This window comes from Dama dama, chromosome 27 (genome assembly GCF_033118175.1).
Source record: "Dama dama isolate Ldn47 chromosome 27, ASM3311817v1, whole genome shotgun sequence".
NCBI classification, from domain to species: domain Eukaryota; kingdom Metazoa; phylum Chordata; class Mammalia; order Artiodactyla; family Cervidae; genus Dama; species Dama dama.
In genome coordinates, this window is record NC_083707.1 from 34,170,955 (window position 1) to 34,186,844 (window position 15,890).

At 47.1% G+C, this 15,890-nt stretch overlaps 1 protein-coding gene across 1 annotated transcript in view; it reads right to left on the bottom strand.

Moving 5' to 3' along the window:
• Positions 1-15,890, bottom strand: part of CABLES1 (Cdk5 and Abl enzyme substrate 1) — a 99,844-nt gene that overhangs the window by 18,569 nt on the left and 65,385 nt on the right. Inside the window, exons 4-6 of the mRNA XM_061130913.1 lie at positions 15,659-15,736; positions 2,262-2,358; positions 166-322 (exon numbers count right to left, since the gene is read on the bottom strand). Coding sequence (XP_060986896.1) covers positions 166-322; positions 2,262-2,358; positions 15,659-15,736 — 332 coding nt within the window. The remainder of the gene's footprint in view (positions 1-165; positions 323-2,261; positions 2,359-15,658; positions 15,737-15,890) is intronic.

Genomic DNA, 15,890 nt, shown 5'->3' on the forward strand with positions numbered 1-15,890 from the left:
CTGGGCATGTCTCCTCGTGGAAGCTTAGGGGCTGGCGACTAAGGCCTCTCATTAGAGAACCTGCCCTGTGGCCTGGTCATGAGCCTGCCCATCCACCAGTGCACACAAGGAGACCCAATCCATGCTGTCCACTGAGGCACCTCCTGCAGCCAGACCCCAGCTTACCTGTGTCGAGGCTCCCCTGGGTGCTGCTCGCCCGGCCGATGGAGAGGCTGCGGTGGCTCAGGGTACGGAGCTGGGAGAATGAGGACGTGGAGTCTAAGGTGTTTCTCCGTGTTCCGAAGGCATTCGTGGGCAACAGAAACTGGGTGTAAGAAACAGTCTAAAAGATGAAGACAAAAACAGGCAGTGATTAACCCCCGGCAATGAAGGAGACAACAGATGAGATGGTTGGATGGCATCACTGACTCGATGGACATGAGTTTGAGCAAGCTCCAGGAGTTGGTGATGGACAGAAGCCTGGTGTGCTGCAGTCCATGGGGTTGCAAAGAGTCGGACATGACTGACTGAACTGAACTGAGTTGAGGTTTGCATTCTGACCAAGCTGTGTTGCCACGCCAAGTTCAGGTCAACATTCTCATAGCTGGGCAATTCTAAAATCCAAGATCTGAAAAATGAAATTTGTTTTTGCACATGTTTGTGCCAAAACCTAAACTGGACTGACTTGAGGCCATCCTAGTTTTAATTTATCCCACTCAGCGTGAATATTCATGTGATATTCGTGTGTCTGAAAGATACTCCTGTGTCTGGTCGCAAGGGACCATCTCCAAAGCTGCTGGGATGTTTTCTAACTCAGAAGGCATATGTCGCAGTGCTTTATTTAATCCACCACGGGTAGAATTCCAGAAGATCAGGCCCCAAGAGTCTCTGATGAGGGCTCTGCCCTCCCCCGTTCCCCTGGCAGATGCTGTATCTATGGTGCTCACCTCACTCCACCCTCCCTCCTTCCCCTGTGAACACTCAGTCTTCAGGAATGAAGCTGCAACACGTGTTTTTCTTTTCACCTGCTTGGCAGAGACGTGGCTCATGACGCCAGTAGGATGCAGCGCGCGTATGTGTTAAGTCGTTTCAGTCGTGTCTGACTCTTTGTGACCCAACAGACTGTAGCCCGCCAGGCTCCTCTGTCCATGGGATTCTCCAGGCAAGAATACTGGAGTGGGTTGCCATGCCCTCCCCCAGGGGATCTTCCCCACCCAGGGATCGAACTCACGTTTCCTTCATTACAGGCGGACTCTTTACCACTCAGTCACTGGGAAAGCCTGGAAAGCTCCTAAACACTGTCTAGTAGTGGGATTGCTACTCACCACAGTTAATACATGTTCAAACCACCCGCCACTCCATCCAGGCACACGCATGTATGTGTATGCGAGATAAAGCAGTTTCCCCTCACTCGGTTTGTTACTCATGGCCCAAAAAGACTACAGGGAAAATTCTAGAAATAATTCCTCAGCTTTAAATTATGAGTCAGTCAGAGCAGTATGATGAAATCTAGCACCATCCTGCCCAGCACATGAACCATCCCTTTGTCCGGCGATCCCACCCCTTAGTCATGGAGTAGCCGTTTCTTTCGGTTATCAGATGGATTATCGTGGTATCACAGGATTTGTGCTCGAGCATTATTTTACTTACTAATGGCCCCAAAGCACAAAGTAGTGACAGAGTACAATTCGGATAGTCTCTTACTGTGCCTAATTTAAAAAGTAAACGTTATTAGCGGTATGTACGTATAAGTAAAAGCATAGCATATATAGGGTTCTGCCCTACCCAAGGTTTTAGGCATCCACTGGGGGTTCTTGGAACATATCCCCCGAGGATAAGAGTGGGTAACTGGACTAGTCAGGATGGGCATTCACGGAGAAACAGATGGGCAGCTATGTAACCCATCTGCATACCTGGACAGGGGGCTTCCCCGGTGGCTCAGCCGGTAAAGAATCTGCCTGCAATGCGGGAGACCCAGGTTCAATCCCTGGGTCAGGAAGATACCCTGGAGAAGGGCACGGCAATCCACTCCAGTAGTCTGGCCTGGAGAATCCCATGGACAGAGGAGCCTGGTGGGCTACAGTCCATGGGGGTCACAAAGAGTAGGATATGACTGAGGGACTAACTCTTCCTTCTGGACTGGTGTTACTCATGCACCCAGGTTGTGCCCCACGTCAGGTTTTCCAGCCTAAGGGTGGTTCGTGGTCCATCACGGCCTCTGCTTCCTGGCCTTTGTGGTGTCTGTCGCACAAGCCGGAGGTCTGGGAGCCACGTGGCCTTACCTTCCCGTCAGCACCCAGCTCCACGCCTTCCAGGCCGATGATCTCTTTCAGGCTCACGGCTCCCGCTGATTGTCTCCCTCCATCCAGCTTCAAATCTCTGCAGGGACAAGCCAAGGATAAAGATGCTTCTGTTTGCACCCAAAGGAGCCACGGAGATGTTTACTGTTGGAACACCAGAGTCACTCTCACAATAATGATGGAGGAGGTCCCACCGTGCCTGACGGGATCTTCTCTTTGTCCTTCTTTCGGGGCTTCTTGGTAGTTCCACCCACTTTGATATAATGAAATTCAACTGAACAGAGAGCCTGAAGATGAGAGGCAGGCTCAGTAGCCAGTGGATTACCAAAGTCCCTTCCCTCTCAGCAAGGCCGTTGGCTCTTAAATGGCCAGACTAACAGGAAGCCAGGGGAGGTCACCTCTCCTTGCCACCCCCTTATTAGACAGGAGGAAGAAATTCTTACCCAAACAGTTCTCAGCTTTATTACTAGTAATGAAGGAACTAATGCCACAACAGCCACCCCAGCTACCTTACTGGGCCACTCAGACAATGACTATCTCTATAAAAGAATAATGTCCATTACTACCAGCAGGGTCTTCCGTGTTGCTCAAACAGTAAAGAATCTGCTTGCAACGCAAGAGGCCCGGGTTCGATTCCTGGGTCAGGAAGATCCTCTGGAGAAGGGAATGGCAGTCCAATTCAGCATTCTTGCCTGGAGAATCCCAAGGACAGAGGAGCCTGGCAGCCTACAGTCCATAGGATCGCAAAGAGTCGGATATGACTGAGCGACTAACATTACTACCACTACTACCAGCAAGCACTTCCTAATTTACTTTCACACATCCTCCTTTTCATTCTTTAAGATCACCTTATTGGACATGCGTTGCTATTGTCCCATTTTACAGATGAGAAAAATGAGGTCCAGTGCAAGTAACCGGCTCGCCAAGGTCCCCACTGACAGTGGGCTGTAGACCCTGGTGTTGTATCCAGTGCAGCATTTCGTGCAGCATTCTTCCCTGGGTCTGGCTGTGGCTCTGCTTGCGGGTAACTATTCACATTTTCAAGGCCAATCCCCTTCCTTACAGGAGCTCTAAGACTTTCACTGCGTATTAGAATCGCCTGGGATCTTTGACAAACTACAGGCACATCTCAGAGATTCTGCAGGTTCAGTTCCAGATGACCCCAACAACACAAATATTGCAACAAAGCAAGTCACACAAATTATTCGGTCTCCCAGTGCATATAAAAGTTATGTTTGCACTTTAGTCTATGAAGTTTGCAATAGCATTATGTCTAAAAAAAAAATGTACAAGCCTTAATTAAAAAAATACTGCTAACAAATGCTAACCATCATCTGACAATGCAGACTGCCACAAACCTTCAATCCATAAAAGGGAGAAAAAGAAAAAAGCAGTGTCTGTGAAGCACAATAAAGCGAGGTGTGCCTATATGGTGTCTGGCCCGCGTCCCCAGATGTTCATTCTGATTCAGTTGAATGGGGCGTAACCTGGTCGGCTTGAGTTTTAAATACTCCCAGGTGATTCGGATTGGAACTAAGTTTGGAAGCTCCCTCTTCCAGCTGGGCTCCACACGCAGCCTTGTTAGTCTAAGCTGCCCCAGGCCAGCAGCATTCGTACGTTGTGGCCTGGAGGGAACCGCCACACTCTGAGACGTCTCCTACAACCTAAGCAAGAATAAACACCATGTAAAGGCCAGACTCTCTAGGCCAAAGGTGACAGAATTATGGGAGGAGAGAACGAGAGCCCGGTGTGTGGTGAGGAAGAAAGACAAGAGGCTGTCCCTCCCACCTTCCAGGAGGGAAAAAAAAGTATCTTTTCACTGTGTTGAGCAATCATCCTTGTCTATGGGCGTTCCAGGCATGGACTGGCACCCTAATCCTATCTGATTGATGACAGTTTTCAAAAGAAACACCCAAGACCTGTACCTAGGAAGTACTGCACTCTCTAAGGTAGTCTCCTTGGGAGGCCATGGTTCTGCCCAGATCAAAAGGTCTCTGCAGCCCCTTTTGGAATCAACACTAACATCATGCAGAAAGAAAAAAACAACCAACCCATCCCAGTCTTCAAACTTCATACTTATATATATAGTGCATGTGTATGTATGTGTGCATGCATATATATATATGTTAGTGTTAGTCGCTCAGTTATGTCCGACTCTGCGACCCCATGGACTGTAGCCCATCAGGCTCCTCTGCCCATGGAATTGTCTAGGCAAGAATACTGGAGTGGGTTGCCATTTCCTTCTCCAGAGGATCTTCTCGATCCAGGGATAGAACTCAGGTCTCCTGCATTGCAGGCAGATTCTTTACTGTCTGAACCTCCAGGGAAGCACCATTGAAAGACCCCCAAATATTCTGAGTCATAGAAGTGCTCTGGGGAAGTGTCTGAGTCCACCTCGGGTGCCTCCTCTGCTGAGGATCACACTCCCTGAGGGCTCTGAGGGCCCAGCTGATTTAAGTCACATCACCTTATGAACATGCCACACCAACAGAGAGCCCCGCTTCCCAGTTATTGACCTCAAATCCAAGGCGGGAAGGACCAGGTGGGCTGGAGCAGAGCAGGGCTCAGCAAGACCACGAGAACCTCAGGTTCCCCGGAGACTATGTGCGCGGTTGCCTCGCTTCCTATGTGAGCCACCGGGGGCGACTTTCAGAAAATTTCCTCAAGCAATTAAGGACAAAGACGATGACTGAATAAGGGCCCTAAAAAGGGAAATGCCTTCAGAGCAAGCACCAGAACAAGAGGCAAAAATAGCTGTGGTGGGAAAGGATGGAGTGGCCCAGCGGTGGAAGACCAGGAGGTGAGCTGGCACAAAGAAGCAGAACCCGTATTTTGTTAAAGGACCCACAACAGGCTTCCTCAGACTTACTGCTTTCCCAAAGTCTAACCCAGCAAGCATGTGCCTCAAATTCCAGCTCCTAGACAACTGCCTCCTTGTTTCCACTTCACTCAGATAGAGAATGTTCCTCAGGACTGAAACGAATACAAAAGCAGGAAATATCTTTATGGGATGAGAAGATTAAAAGAACTAAGGCGTATTCAGATAGGTCCCTATTAAGAGTGCTCCTGGACACAGACACAGAGAATAGACATATGGACACGGTGGTGGGGGTGGGGAGGAAGGAGCGGGTGGGATGATGGAGAGAGGAGCGAGGAAACATACATTGCCATATGTAAAATAGGCAGCCAATAAGAATGTGCTATATGACCCAGGGAACTCAAACTGGGCTCTGTAAAGACCTAAAGGGTTGAGGTGGGGAGGGAGGTGGGAGGGAGATTCAAGAGAGAGGGGATATATGCATATCTACAGCTGATTCATGTTGATGTTTGGCAGAAACCAATACAATACTGTAATGCAATCATCCTTCAATTAAAAATAAATCTTAAAAACTTAAAAGAGTTTTAAGTTAAAAAAAAAAAAAAGAAGAGTGCTCCTACATGGAGAGCTGGCTGTAGGCAGGAACAGAGTCTCAGTCCACATCTGTATTTCGTCCACCTAGCGTCTGAGGTGTAAAGATGCTTAAAGAAGTGTTTGCTGAGCGGAGGTCAACTGACTCCCTGTTGGTTCATAAAGATGGCACAGATGGTGGGTGTTTTTCCATTGTGCCCCTTTCCATCTGCCTCAATTTGCTCCCAGGTTCAGTGCTTCCCCGGGGCAGCCCCGTCTTTGCCAACTGGCCCCTTGATGCTGGAAGCACAGATCCCAGTTCGCAGAACCAAACTAGCCACTTTTACTCCACACTCCCCTTCTTCTTTTTAAAAAAATTTTGGCAGCACCTAGCGGTATGTGGGATCCTAGCTCCCCGACCAGGGATCAAACCCATGTCCCCTGCATTGGAAGGTAAAGTCTTAACCACTGGACCGCCAGGAAAGTCCCTCCCTGCTTCCACACACTCCCGTTCTCGACTCCTCCCTTGTGAGAAATGGAGCCATAACAAAAATACTTTATGTGCACATGAAATGCAAGACTCTTCTCCATGAGATAAACCCAAGCCCTGCTTAAAAGGAACAGGGAGGACTTCCCTGGTGGTAAAGTGGATAAGAATTCACTTGCCACTGCAGGGGTACACGGGTTCGATCGCTGGTCCGGGAAGATTTCATATGCTGTGGGTCAACTGAGCCTGTGCGCCACAACTTCAGAGTCCGTGCTCTGGAGCCCGCGAGCCACAACTCCTGAGCCCATGTGCTGCAACTGCTGAAGCCCGTATGCCCTAGAGCCTGTGCTCCGCAACAAGGAGAAGCCACCACAATGAGAAGCCTGTCATCGCAACGAAGAGTGGCCCCCACTCACCGCAACTAGAGAAAGTCGGCGAGCACCAACAAAGACCCAGCATGACCACAAATAAATGAATAAAATTATTAAAAAATTTAAAGGAACAGGGGTTCTTAGCCTATCCAAGTGCCTCACGGACACTTTGGACCACATGGAAGAGAGAGCTCTATGGGCAAAACTCCAGCACCCCTGACCACAGGAACCCATCTCTGGAGAATTACTGTGCCCCCTGCATACATCACAGCCACCACTTTGCACCCTCGGAGCTTAACCTATATCATTCTACTTTCTAAATAACTACGGCACGCTGAGAATGAAAGTGAGACAGGAAAAGAGTGCGTCCACCCTCGACGGCTACTGAGAAAACACACACTGCTCATTACAGTCCAACAGAATCTCCCTCAGCGATGGATGGTGCTCCTTCTGAGCCGTCCCGCGGGGCAGGCACGAGCCACCCACGGCAATGCAGCACTTGCAGTGTGACCAGTCGACTGAAGAACTGAATTCTTACTTTTGGTTAATTTTAGTTAAAATTTAAATAGCCACGTGCGGCTACTGTAACGGGATTAGTAAGTCGGCTTTCCCGAGGTGGCCTGGCCACTTTGTGCCCATTGTCTCCGGGGATGTCTCCGACCCAGGTCCCAGCTCAGGGAAGAGTCCTTGTTAGGAGCCCCGGAGTGAATGGGAGAGAGGCAGGACCCCGTGGATGGAGCCAGTGCAGCAGGTCTACCCTCCGTGGGGGAGGAAATGAGGACTGTGATGCCCACGGTCACAGGGGACCCATGCCCTGCACCCCATCAGCACCCCAGGAACAGAACTCCCAGCTGAGATAAAAATTCACATCCTATACAAGGCACAGAGTGGCACATTCTTTTGCTCTGAGGGGCTGTTTAGATGGGGGGCACGGCAGTGGGGGTTTCGGTGATGCCGGAGCACACAAAGGACAGTGAGCAACAGTGCTCCCCAAGTTCACAGCATCCCAGGCCCTTCGTGCCTCCTAGAGAGAAGGGTGGTGCCCAGTGATAATCAAGTCTGAATTCCCTGCCGGTTTTGTAGAAGGGAGTTTATATTATGTCTATTAACTAAAAAGATATTTCCTGCAGACTGAAGCTGCTGCACCAATATTGGCTATATTCACATTTCAGAAATTTCACTGACATGGTTATAAATATCACGACTGCTCTAGAAAAACTGACTGCTTCGTGGTGGCGGCCAAGGGCACACTTGTTCATTTTTCTCTGCCTCATTTTCAGGAAGAGGTTGTCACTAACTTCAGGGCTGCTGTTTTGGTGAGACTGAATTAAGAGCGCCCACATATACACATCCACTTACACAGCCACATGTGCACGGAAAATGAAACATATCTCATCTACATCAATAATGTCATCTCTTTAACAGCTTTTGAATTTGTTCATATTGAGACTCTTGGGATCTTAAACATTTTTTATAGAGAGGCTGACAAACTTCTCGAGGTGCCTTAGCTAAGTGCCCTTATAAGAGTTGCCGAAACCATATACAGTCAACCCTCCATATTCCAGGTTCTGCATCCATGGTTTCAACCAACCTTGGATCAAAAATATTTGGAAAAAAAATCCAACAAGTTCCAAAAAGCAAAACTTGAATTTGCTGCGTGCTGGCAATTATTTACATAGCATTTACATTGTACTAGGTATTATAAGCAACCTAGAGATGATTCAAGGGGCTTTCCAGGCAGTGCTAGTGGTAAAGAACCCACCCGCTAGTACTGGAGATGTTGGAGACAAGGGTTGGATCCCTGAGTCAGGAAGATCCCCTGGTGAAGCGCATGGAAACCCACTCCAGTATTCTTGCCTGGAGAACCCCATGGACAGAAGAAGCTGGTGGGTTACAGTCCATAGTGTGGCAAAGAGTCAGACACGACTACAGCGACGTAGCATGCACATACACAGAAATGATTCAAAGTACACAGGAGGATGTGTGTAGGTTATACACAAATATGCCATTTTACATAAGGAACTTAAGCTTCTATGGATTTCAATATCCACCAGGGATCCTGAAACCAGTCCCCTGTGGATACCGTGGGATGACTACATTAACAGGAACCATATGAAATTGCTGTTGTCTGTCTGACTCACATAAACAGCAACTTCATATCGTGGCTCCTAACTTACAGACGCAGCAACTGCTCGGGGCTTACATGTGAGTGTAAAGCAAGCAAGAGACCTATGGCCCTTGATGCCCTGCTGTTTTGGGATTCAAGGGTTGAAGTTGACCTCAGAAAGGAGTTCTGAATGATGTTACTGGTTTACCCAAAGACAGTCCTCTAGAAACAACAGTGGAAAAGAATTAAGCAGAAGTCCCAGAGGAGCAGTGATAAAATCTTGATGTTTTCTTTCTAAGATCATCCTTCTGAATTCTCATCAAAATGCCATATGAAAACAGAAATATCTTTTCAGCTCAAATGCCAGCATTAACCCTCCAGTACCAGGAGACTGAGCTGGATAACAAAACTGTAGTGGAAAGTAATTAAAAGCAAACTGAAGCTGGACATTTCTATTTTTCTGAAAAGCCTAGGAGATTATTTTTTTCCCCAGGTATCTCGAGAGTTCAAATGTCAATTTATTTATGTTCTACCTGCTTCTGAAAACGGAATGAGGCAGGTTCAAAAATACCAGATGTGGATATTGTCCAAAATTGTATGCATTAAGGTTGAAATGCTATAGCGTGCACTCAGAGACTAACAGGGCCAATCAGATTACAGAAGAAAACCTTATTTGGGCAGATGTGCCGACAGAAACCACTAGTTAAGAAACTGCGGACAATGCAAAGGTCTGATTCCTTCTCTTTCACAGGCCTGGGGGATGCTACAGCTCGGACTTATTTTGCTACGAGACCTCATTTCTCATTCAAGTTTGTTAACTTTTGCAGAAGCTATAGGCATGAAACATGCTTTGAAAACTCAGCACAGACTTTTTAATACAATGTGTGGCCAATGGGGATGGGGAGTGGATGCTGTCAATTCAAGGAGGGGGGATGGGGAAGGGGGGAGGCTAATACAGAAGATGAAAATGCACTGGGGGATGCATCCAATCAGCAGTTGTACCCTTAAACAAGGAGCAGAAATATAGGCTGGTTCTTTTGGGGGGTGTAAACCTCTCCTTCACAGGATAGCACTGGAAGTCATTCAATGTAGCTCTCCCAAAAGCTCCACACTGGAAACCCCCTGGACCTCGTCTTAGTTTTGGCTCCCACGGCATAAAGTGAATGCACAGTTGTGAAGTCAACCGAGCAGAGCAGATGGCCAATCTAGATATTCTGATGCCCAAAGGGGGTTACCCAGGTTGCTATTAACCACACAATGGCCGACTCTTGATTTCACCTTATGTAACAGGCAAAATGATCTTTCGTTTCCTTTTTAAAAGCTCACTGAGCCTTAGTACATGAAGCTGATCAAACAAGATTCCCTACTAGATAACAAGAAATTCAAGTGAAGACCCTTTCCTTAGGGAGCATATGAACCAATATTCCTCTTACTTTTAAAATAAAAGGCTTGAACTACTTAATACCTGGGAAATAGAGGAAAAAATTGTGTGTGTGGGCAGTTAACTTTTCCATGGCTTTCTGCTTCCAGAGTGGGGATGGCCTTTTATCCCTACTCATTCCTCTCATGGTGTTCTAAATTCGAGACCTTGGAATGCCAGCCTGGAGCTCCACTGGGCACTTGCTCTTTAAAGGATCACAATAGGTTGAACATTGATGTGTAAATAATTTAAAAGCCTATTAAATATTAACAGGATTTCCAGATCCTGCAAAAACAAGAGAGCTTTGTGGTGCACAAAGCAAAGCTTGAAAAGCTGGATTAGGAAAGAAAATGCCACTTGTGGGCTCATTTTAATTAAGAGCTCATACATCCACTGGAACTCAACCACACAGCATTTATCATCGTCTAAGAGGTCCTATGTGTCACCCCGTCAGATATGGAACAGCCACCATCTTGGATTGGGCCTGCTCCCTTCTGTCAGAGCAGAACACTGTTAACTCATGGCTTAGTTGATGGAATAATGCCCAGGACTGACAGGAAAAAGTGAAATCAAAGCAGCTTTTAGTCCAGAAGTCCAGCCTCCTTCACACTCAGCACTTCATTGATAAACCACCCCTCCTCCCCACTTGGGTAACTGGCAGACAATGAAGGGACCTTACCACAGATTACACCAAAATCTTTGTCTAAAGGCAGTGCCTATAAACAGCGGGGTAATAGCATGATTCATCCATGAGATCATTCCTGAATCTGTCTCTGTGTGGAAATATGCTTGGTGTGAGGAAAGAAACACAATTTGTGAATGTGCAATTTTCCACAATGAAGAGAGATGTTTTTGGCGAAAATGGGTGGGGAGGAAGGGGGGATGGGCCGGGAGCAAGGCAGGCAGCACTTAGGCTTGGAGGCCCTCTCTAAGAATAGAAGAAGCTGTCCTCTGTGTCACAAAATGATCAACTCAGGAAATGGACCCAAGAGGATGACCTCATCTCAAATTCCCCAATGCCAAGAAGCGAAGCACATAAACACCATGTGGAAGCTGCTATTTTATATCACGCCCCCCAGAGGTAACCTGTGCTCCACTGGGAAGCCATTTTCTTCATCATATGGTTTCTGATACCTTTGTTATTTTTTAAAAAATCTTTATTGAATTTGTTACAATATTGCTTCCTTGTGCTGGTTTTCTGGCCAAGAGGCATGTGAGATCTTAGTTCCCCGACCAGGGATAGAACCTGAATTGGGAGGCAAAGTCTTAACTACTAAACCACCAGGGATGTCCCTCTGATACATTTATCATAAAATTAACCCAGTGACTATCATTCAATCTGGTATGGTTATCTGAATGAGTCTGTACCCACACACGTCTCAGAAACTGGTTTCTGCTGGAATCACTAGTTTGGTCATCTTTTTACATAGCTCTGAATCACAAGTTAATTGGATTCATTCCTACTTCGTTTTGGTTGGATCCATACATATGAAAGCTTCCCAGGTGGCTCAATGGTGAAGAATCTGCCGGTCAATGAAGGAGACACCCATTCGATCCCCGGATCAGGAAGATTCCATGGTGAAGAAAATAGCAACCCACTCCAATATTCTTACTTGGGAAACCACATGGACAGAGGAGACTGGCAGGCTATAGTCCATGGGGTCATAAAGACTCAGACACAACTGCATGCACACACACACACACACATATCATACATACAGAAATACCTATGGATGTCCACATGTTTCAGGAAGTAAGAGTATGTGGGCACCCACATCACTCCCCTTATGCACAGGGACAATCCCTGGGCTGGTCCCCAACACAATGCCTGCATGTCTCACTCACCAGCGGGTTGTTATCCAAAAGCTTTCGAGTCAGCCCTCTGGACTCAGAATGCATTCTCTACTGATGCAGTGTTATAAATGGCAATTAGCCCACACAGTGCCCTTTTGGCCTGCAGTGTGGCTCAACTAGCCAACAGTACCAGCAAGAGATATGGTTGCAAGAGCAACAGCTCAGAGGGTGAAAGATGGTGAAGACATAAGATGAAGCTGGGTTTCTCTTGTGGTTTCCTGGTTTGGGGCTAACCCTCCATAATATTTTAAAAGAGGTCAAGTTTGCATTATTTCCACCTCCCTCTCTGAATTTGCTTTTTCTCCTCAGGACTGCAGGAGCCTTTCTCCCAAGCTGTTTCTCCATTTCACAATTTCCTCTCTCTCTAATTCTGAACTCATAGATGCCTTTACAGCTCCCAGATTTTCCACTCCAGCTCCCATGGTGATGGCACACCAGCCCAGAGGATGGGGTGTGAGCTGAGAAGCAGGAGGAGGGGCAATGGTTTTAGAAGTGTGGATGAGCTGTTTATCAAGTAGGATCTGCCTACTCAGGAAAGCTGGGCATCCTGCTTACGATTCACTTTATAAGCGGAGGGTCGCCAAGCCAAACCACAAATCCATGCTAGAAAGAGAAGGCAATGAGTAATGTGGATAAAAAGCAACAAGACTCAGTCGGGGCTTGGCAACTGGTTGAGAGAAGGGGAGCTGGTTTAAGGCTGGGACTCTTCCCAGAAAATGGCATAATTTACAAGCTTAATCTGAGAAGAGTGTTTACAGCTATGGGAAGGTTTGATGTTTCAGTTATAGTGAAAAAGACAGGCAACATCTGTTCCTCTTCTCAGCAATCAGCTTCCAATAGCTTGTTTTGAAAGGTGGGATCTGGCAGAGCCTCTTACCACCAGCAAGAAAGATCAAAACAGAACAATCATCTTGTCATATTCCATACAAGCACATGTTCCAATGGAGGAAAAAAAAAAGACTGAAAGGAAATATACCAAAATATCCATGATGGCTTTGAGGTGAGACTCAGTAATTTTCATCTTCCTTCTGTTTTTATGTACTTTCCAGATTTTTTTTTTTCTTTTTGAAGTGTGTTATTTGCTCAGTTCTGTCCCATTCTTTGCGACCCCATGAACTGTAGCCCGTCAGGCTCCTCTGTCCATGGGATTCTCCAAGCAAGAATACTGGAGTGGGTTGCCATTCCCTTCTCCAGGGGATCTTTCTGACCCAGGGATCAAACCCGGATCTCCTGCATTGCAGGCAGATTCTTTACCAGCTGAGCCACCAGGGTCCTTTTAATATTTACTTATTTGGCTTCACTGTGGCTTAGTGGCCCTGAGGCATGTGGGATCTTCCCTGACCAGAGATTGAACCTGCATCCCCTGCATTGGAAAGCGAATTCTTGAAACCACTGGACCATCAGGGAAGTCCCCGATTTTTAAAAATAATGATGTATCACTGAGGAAAACAAAGACCAAGTCCAAGAGCAGATGAATCCCTTGGGTTTGTGTTTGTAGGCACCGGCTAACTCCCCATGATGAGGACTGAGAACGCCGTATAGGGGCAGATCTAGAAAGGGTGATGAAGTAGCTCTGTGACCAACAAACATGTTCCCAAAGTTAACATTTAAAGAGTATCTACTGTAGCCTGGCAGGGTACGCAGAGTGTTCATATGTTAATCTTCCACTTAATGTTCTCAAAACTCTGAGGTTGACATTATAGCTGATTTTACAGACAAGTAAGCCTGGGCCTAGAAAGGCTGGTTATTAACTTGCTAGGACTGAGGATCCAGCCTGAGCCAGCTCTCTCCCATGCACTGGACAACTCCCTGGCTTGAAGGATGGATAAAGACTATGGTTTCCCTAATGGGGCCACAAGGGACAGAGTGGACATGAGTGGGCATCTCATCCTCACTCCCACTTTGCTGGGATAACTCTTCTGTTAGGGATTTTATTTACTGGTACTTTGTGTAAACTTGCATTGGAAGAATGGCTTCTTCAGCTAAAAAAGAAAAAGCCTGCAAACCACAGGACTAGACAGTCTCCAAGTTCCTTCTGGCTCTAAAAGTCTATCTTGGGAGCTGAAGAGCGGTCCCTGTCACTGAGCTCAAGTGAGCTGGTGTGAGCTGGCGCATTGTTCACGCCAGATGACCTTTAATGAATTAGCTGGGGGATACCTGAGGAGAAATCTCAATGCCTTATGTACAGGAAGAAATGATGCTTTTGAACTGTGGTGTTGGAGAAGACTCTTCAGAGTCCCTTGGACAGCAAGGAGATCAAACCAGTCCATCCTAAAGGAAATCAGTCCTGACTATTCACTGGCAGGACTGATGCTCAAGCTCCAATACTTCGGTCACCTGATTCGAAGAGCTGACTCAATGGAAAAGATCCTGATACTGGGAATGATTGAGGGCAGGAGGAGAATGGGGACAACAGAGGATGAGATTTTTGGATGGCATCATCGGCTCAATGCACATGAGTCTGAGCAAATTCTGGGAGAGAGAGAAAGACAGGGAAGCCTGGCATGCTACAGTCCATGGTGTCACAAAGAGTTGCACATGACTGAGCAACAACAACAGTAAGATTATTATTGTTCTTACGGTGGCACTAGTGGTAAAGAACCTGCCTACCAATGCAGGAGACATAAGAGATGCAGGTTCGATCTCCTCTGGAGGAGGGCACAGCAAACCCACTCCAGTATTCTTGCCTGGAGAATTCCATGGACAGACGAGCCTGGTGGGCTACAATCCATGGAGTCACAAAGAGTCGGACACGACTGAAAGCAACTTAGCACTAATAATAGTCAGTATTCCATGAATAAGATGCATGATGGAGGTTTTGGTGTAGAGTAAGAATAAAGATCAGAGTGAGTTTAACAGGCTGGAAGTCTGACAGGTCTGTAGGGTGGCGGGTGGGGAGGGGAAGGGAAGGTCACGGTGAATGCAGAATGACCAGGCAGAGCCCACGGGAGCAGGTGGGAGAGGAGTGAGAGGGGCATAATGCCCTCTGAACGGGCAACAGTCGGGTGTCACTGTTCCAGTGACCAGAGGGCAACACCAGATCTGGTGTGCAGAAACCAGACCTGCCATCTCACGGTGCTCCTGTCATCCTCCACAGGGACCTGTCCTGCCCTAAATAATACCAACAGCTCCCTGATGACAAATAGTGGATGCAGCGAACAGGTGAGTGGGCGAAGGGTCAGACTCAGGGTGAGGGGTGGAGAGGCGAAACAACACAGAGTTCCGGGATGCAGAATGAGGAGGCGGGGCTTTGCCATGTCAGAGCATCCACTTAGTTCTTTTTAGAGCAAAGGAGGGGCTTGTTGATCGAGAGATGCGTGCATTCCTCCATCTGAATCACACAGGTCTGTTCCAATACTGCTTTGCCTTAATATTTGCTGCAGCTCACTGGTCACTGTCCAGCCCCCGGTTCAAGGGCAAGGATGCAGGAATGCCACCCGTTTGTCTGATTCCTTTCTTGACCTACCTTGACGAGGCCCTGCAGGATGGGTGGGCCGCAGATTGCTCTTGCCTTATAGTATTTCAAGAGGTTTAGAAACTGCAGGCAACGTGGTAAGACACACACACACACAAATAGCAACAACAAGGAAGCTTCTTGGCTGAAAAGAAAGTGAAACTTTTTTTTTCTTTCAAATTTACAAATACTGAATTGGCAAGGCAAGCTCTTTGAAATGTAAAGCATGGCCACATCACACAGAGGGTGTCAGAAGTTTTCGCCCATAGGGCTACAAAGCAAGCATGCATATACATACCCAACTTGGGTACTGTCCCGATACGGCAGCACTGAAAATATACTACAGAAGGATCTTCTGCCACTGATAAGGACTATTCTAAAAAATAAAAATAAAAAACACAAACACAAATAAACAAACTAAATGCAAAGCGTCTTAAATTAAAAAAAAAAAAATTCTATAGCAATTCAGCATTCATGGAATTCACAGCAGTATCTGCACCCTCCCGCCACCTCCTCTGACAGATGGTACT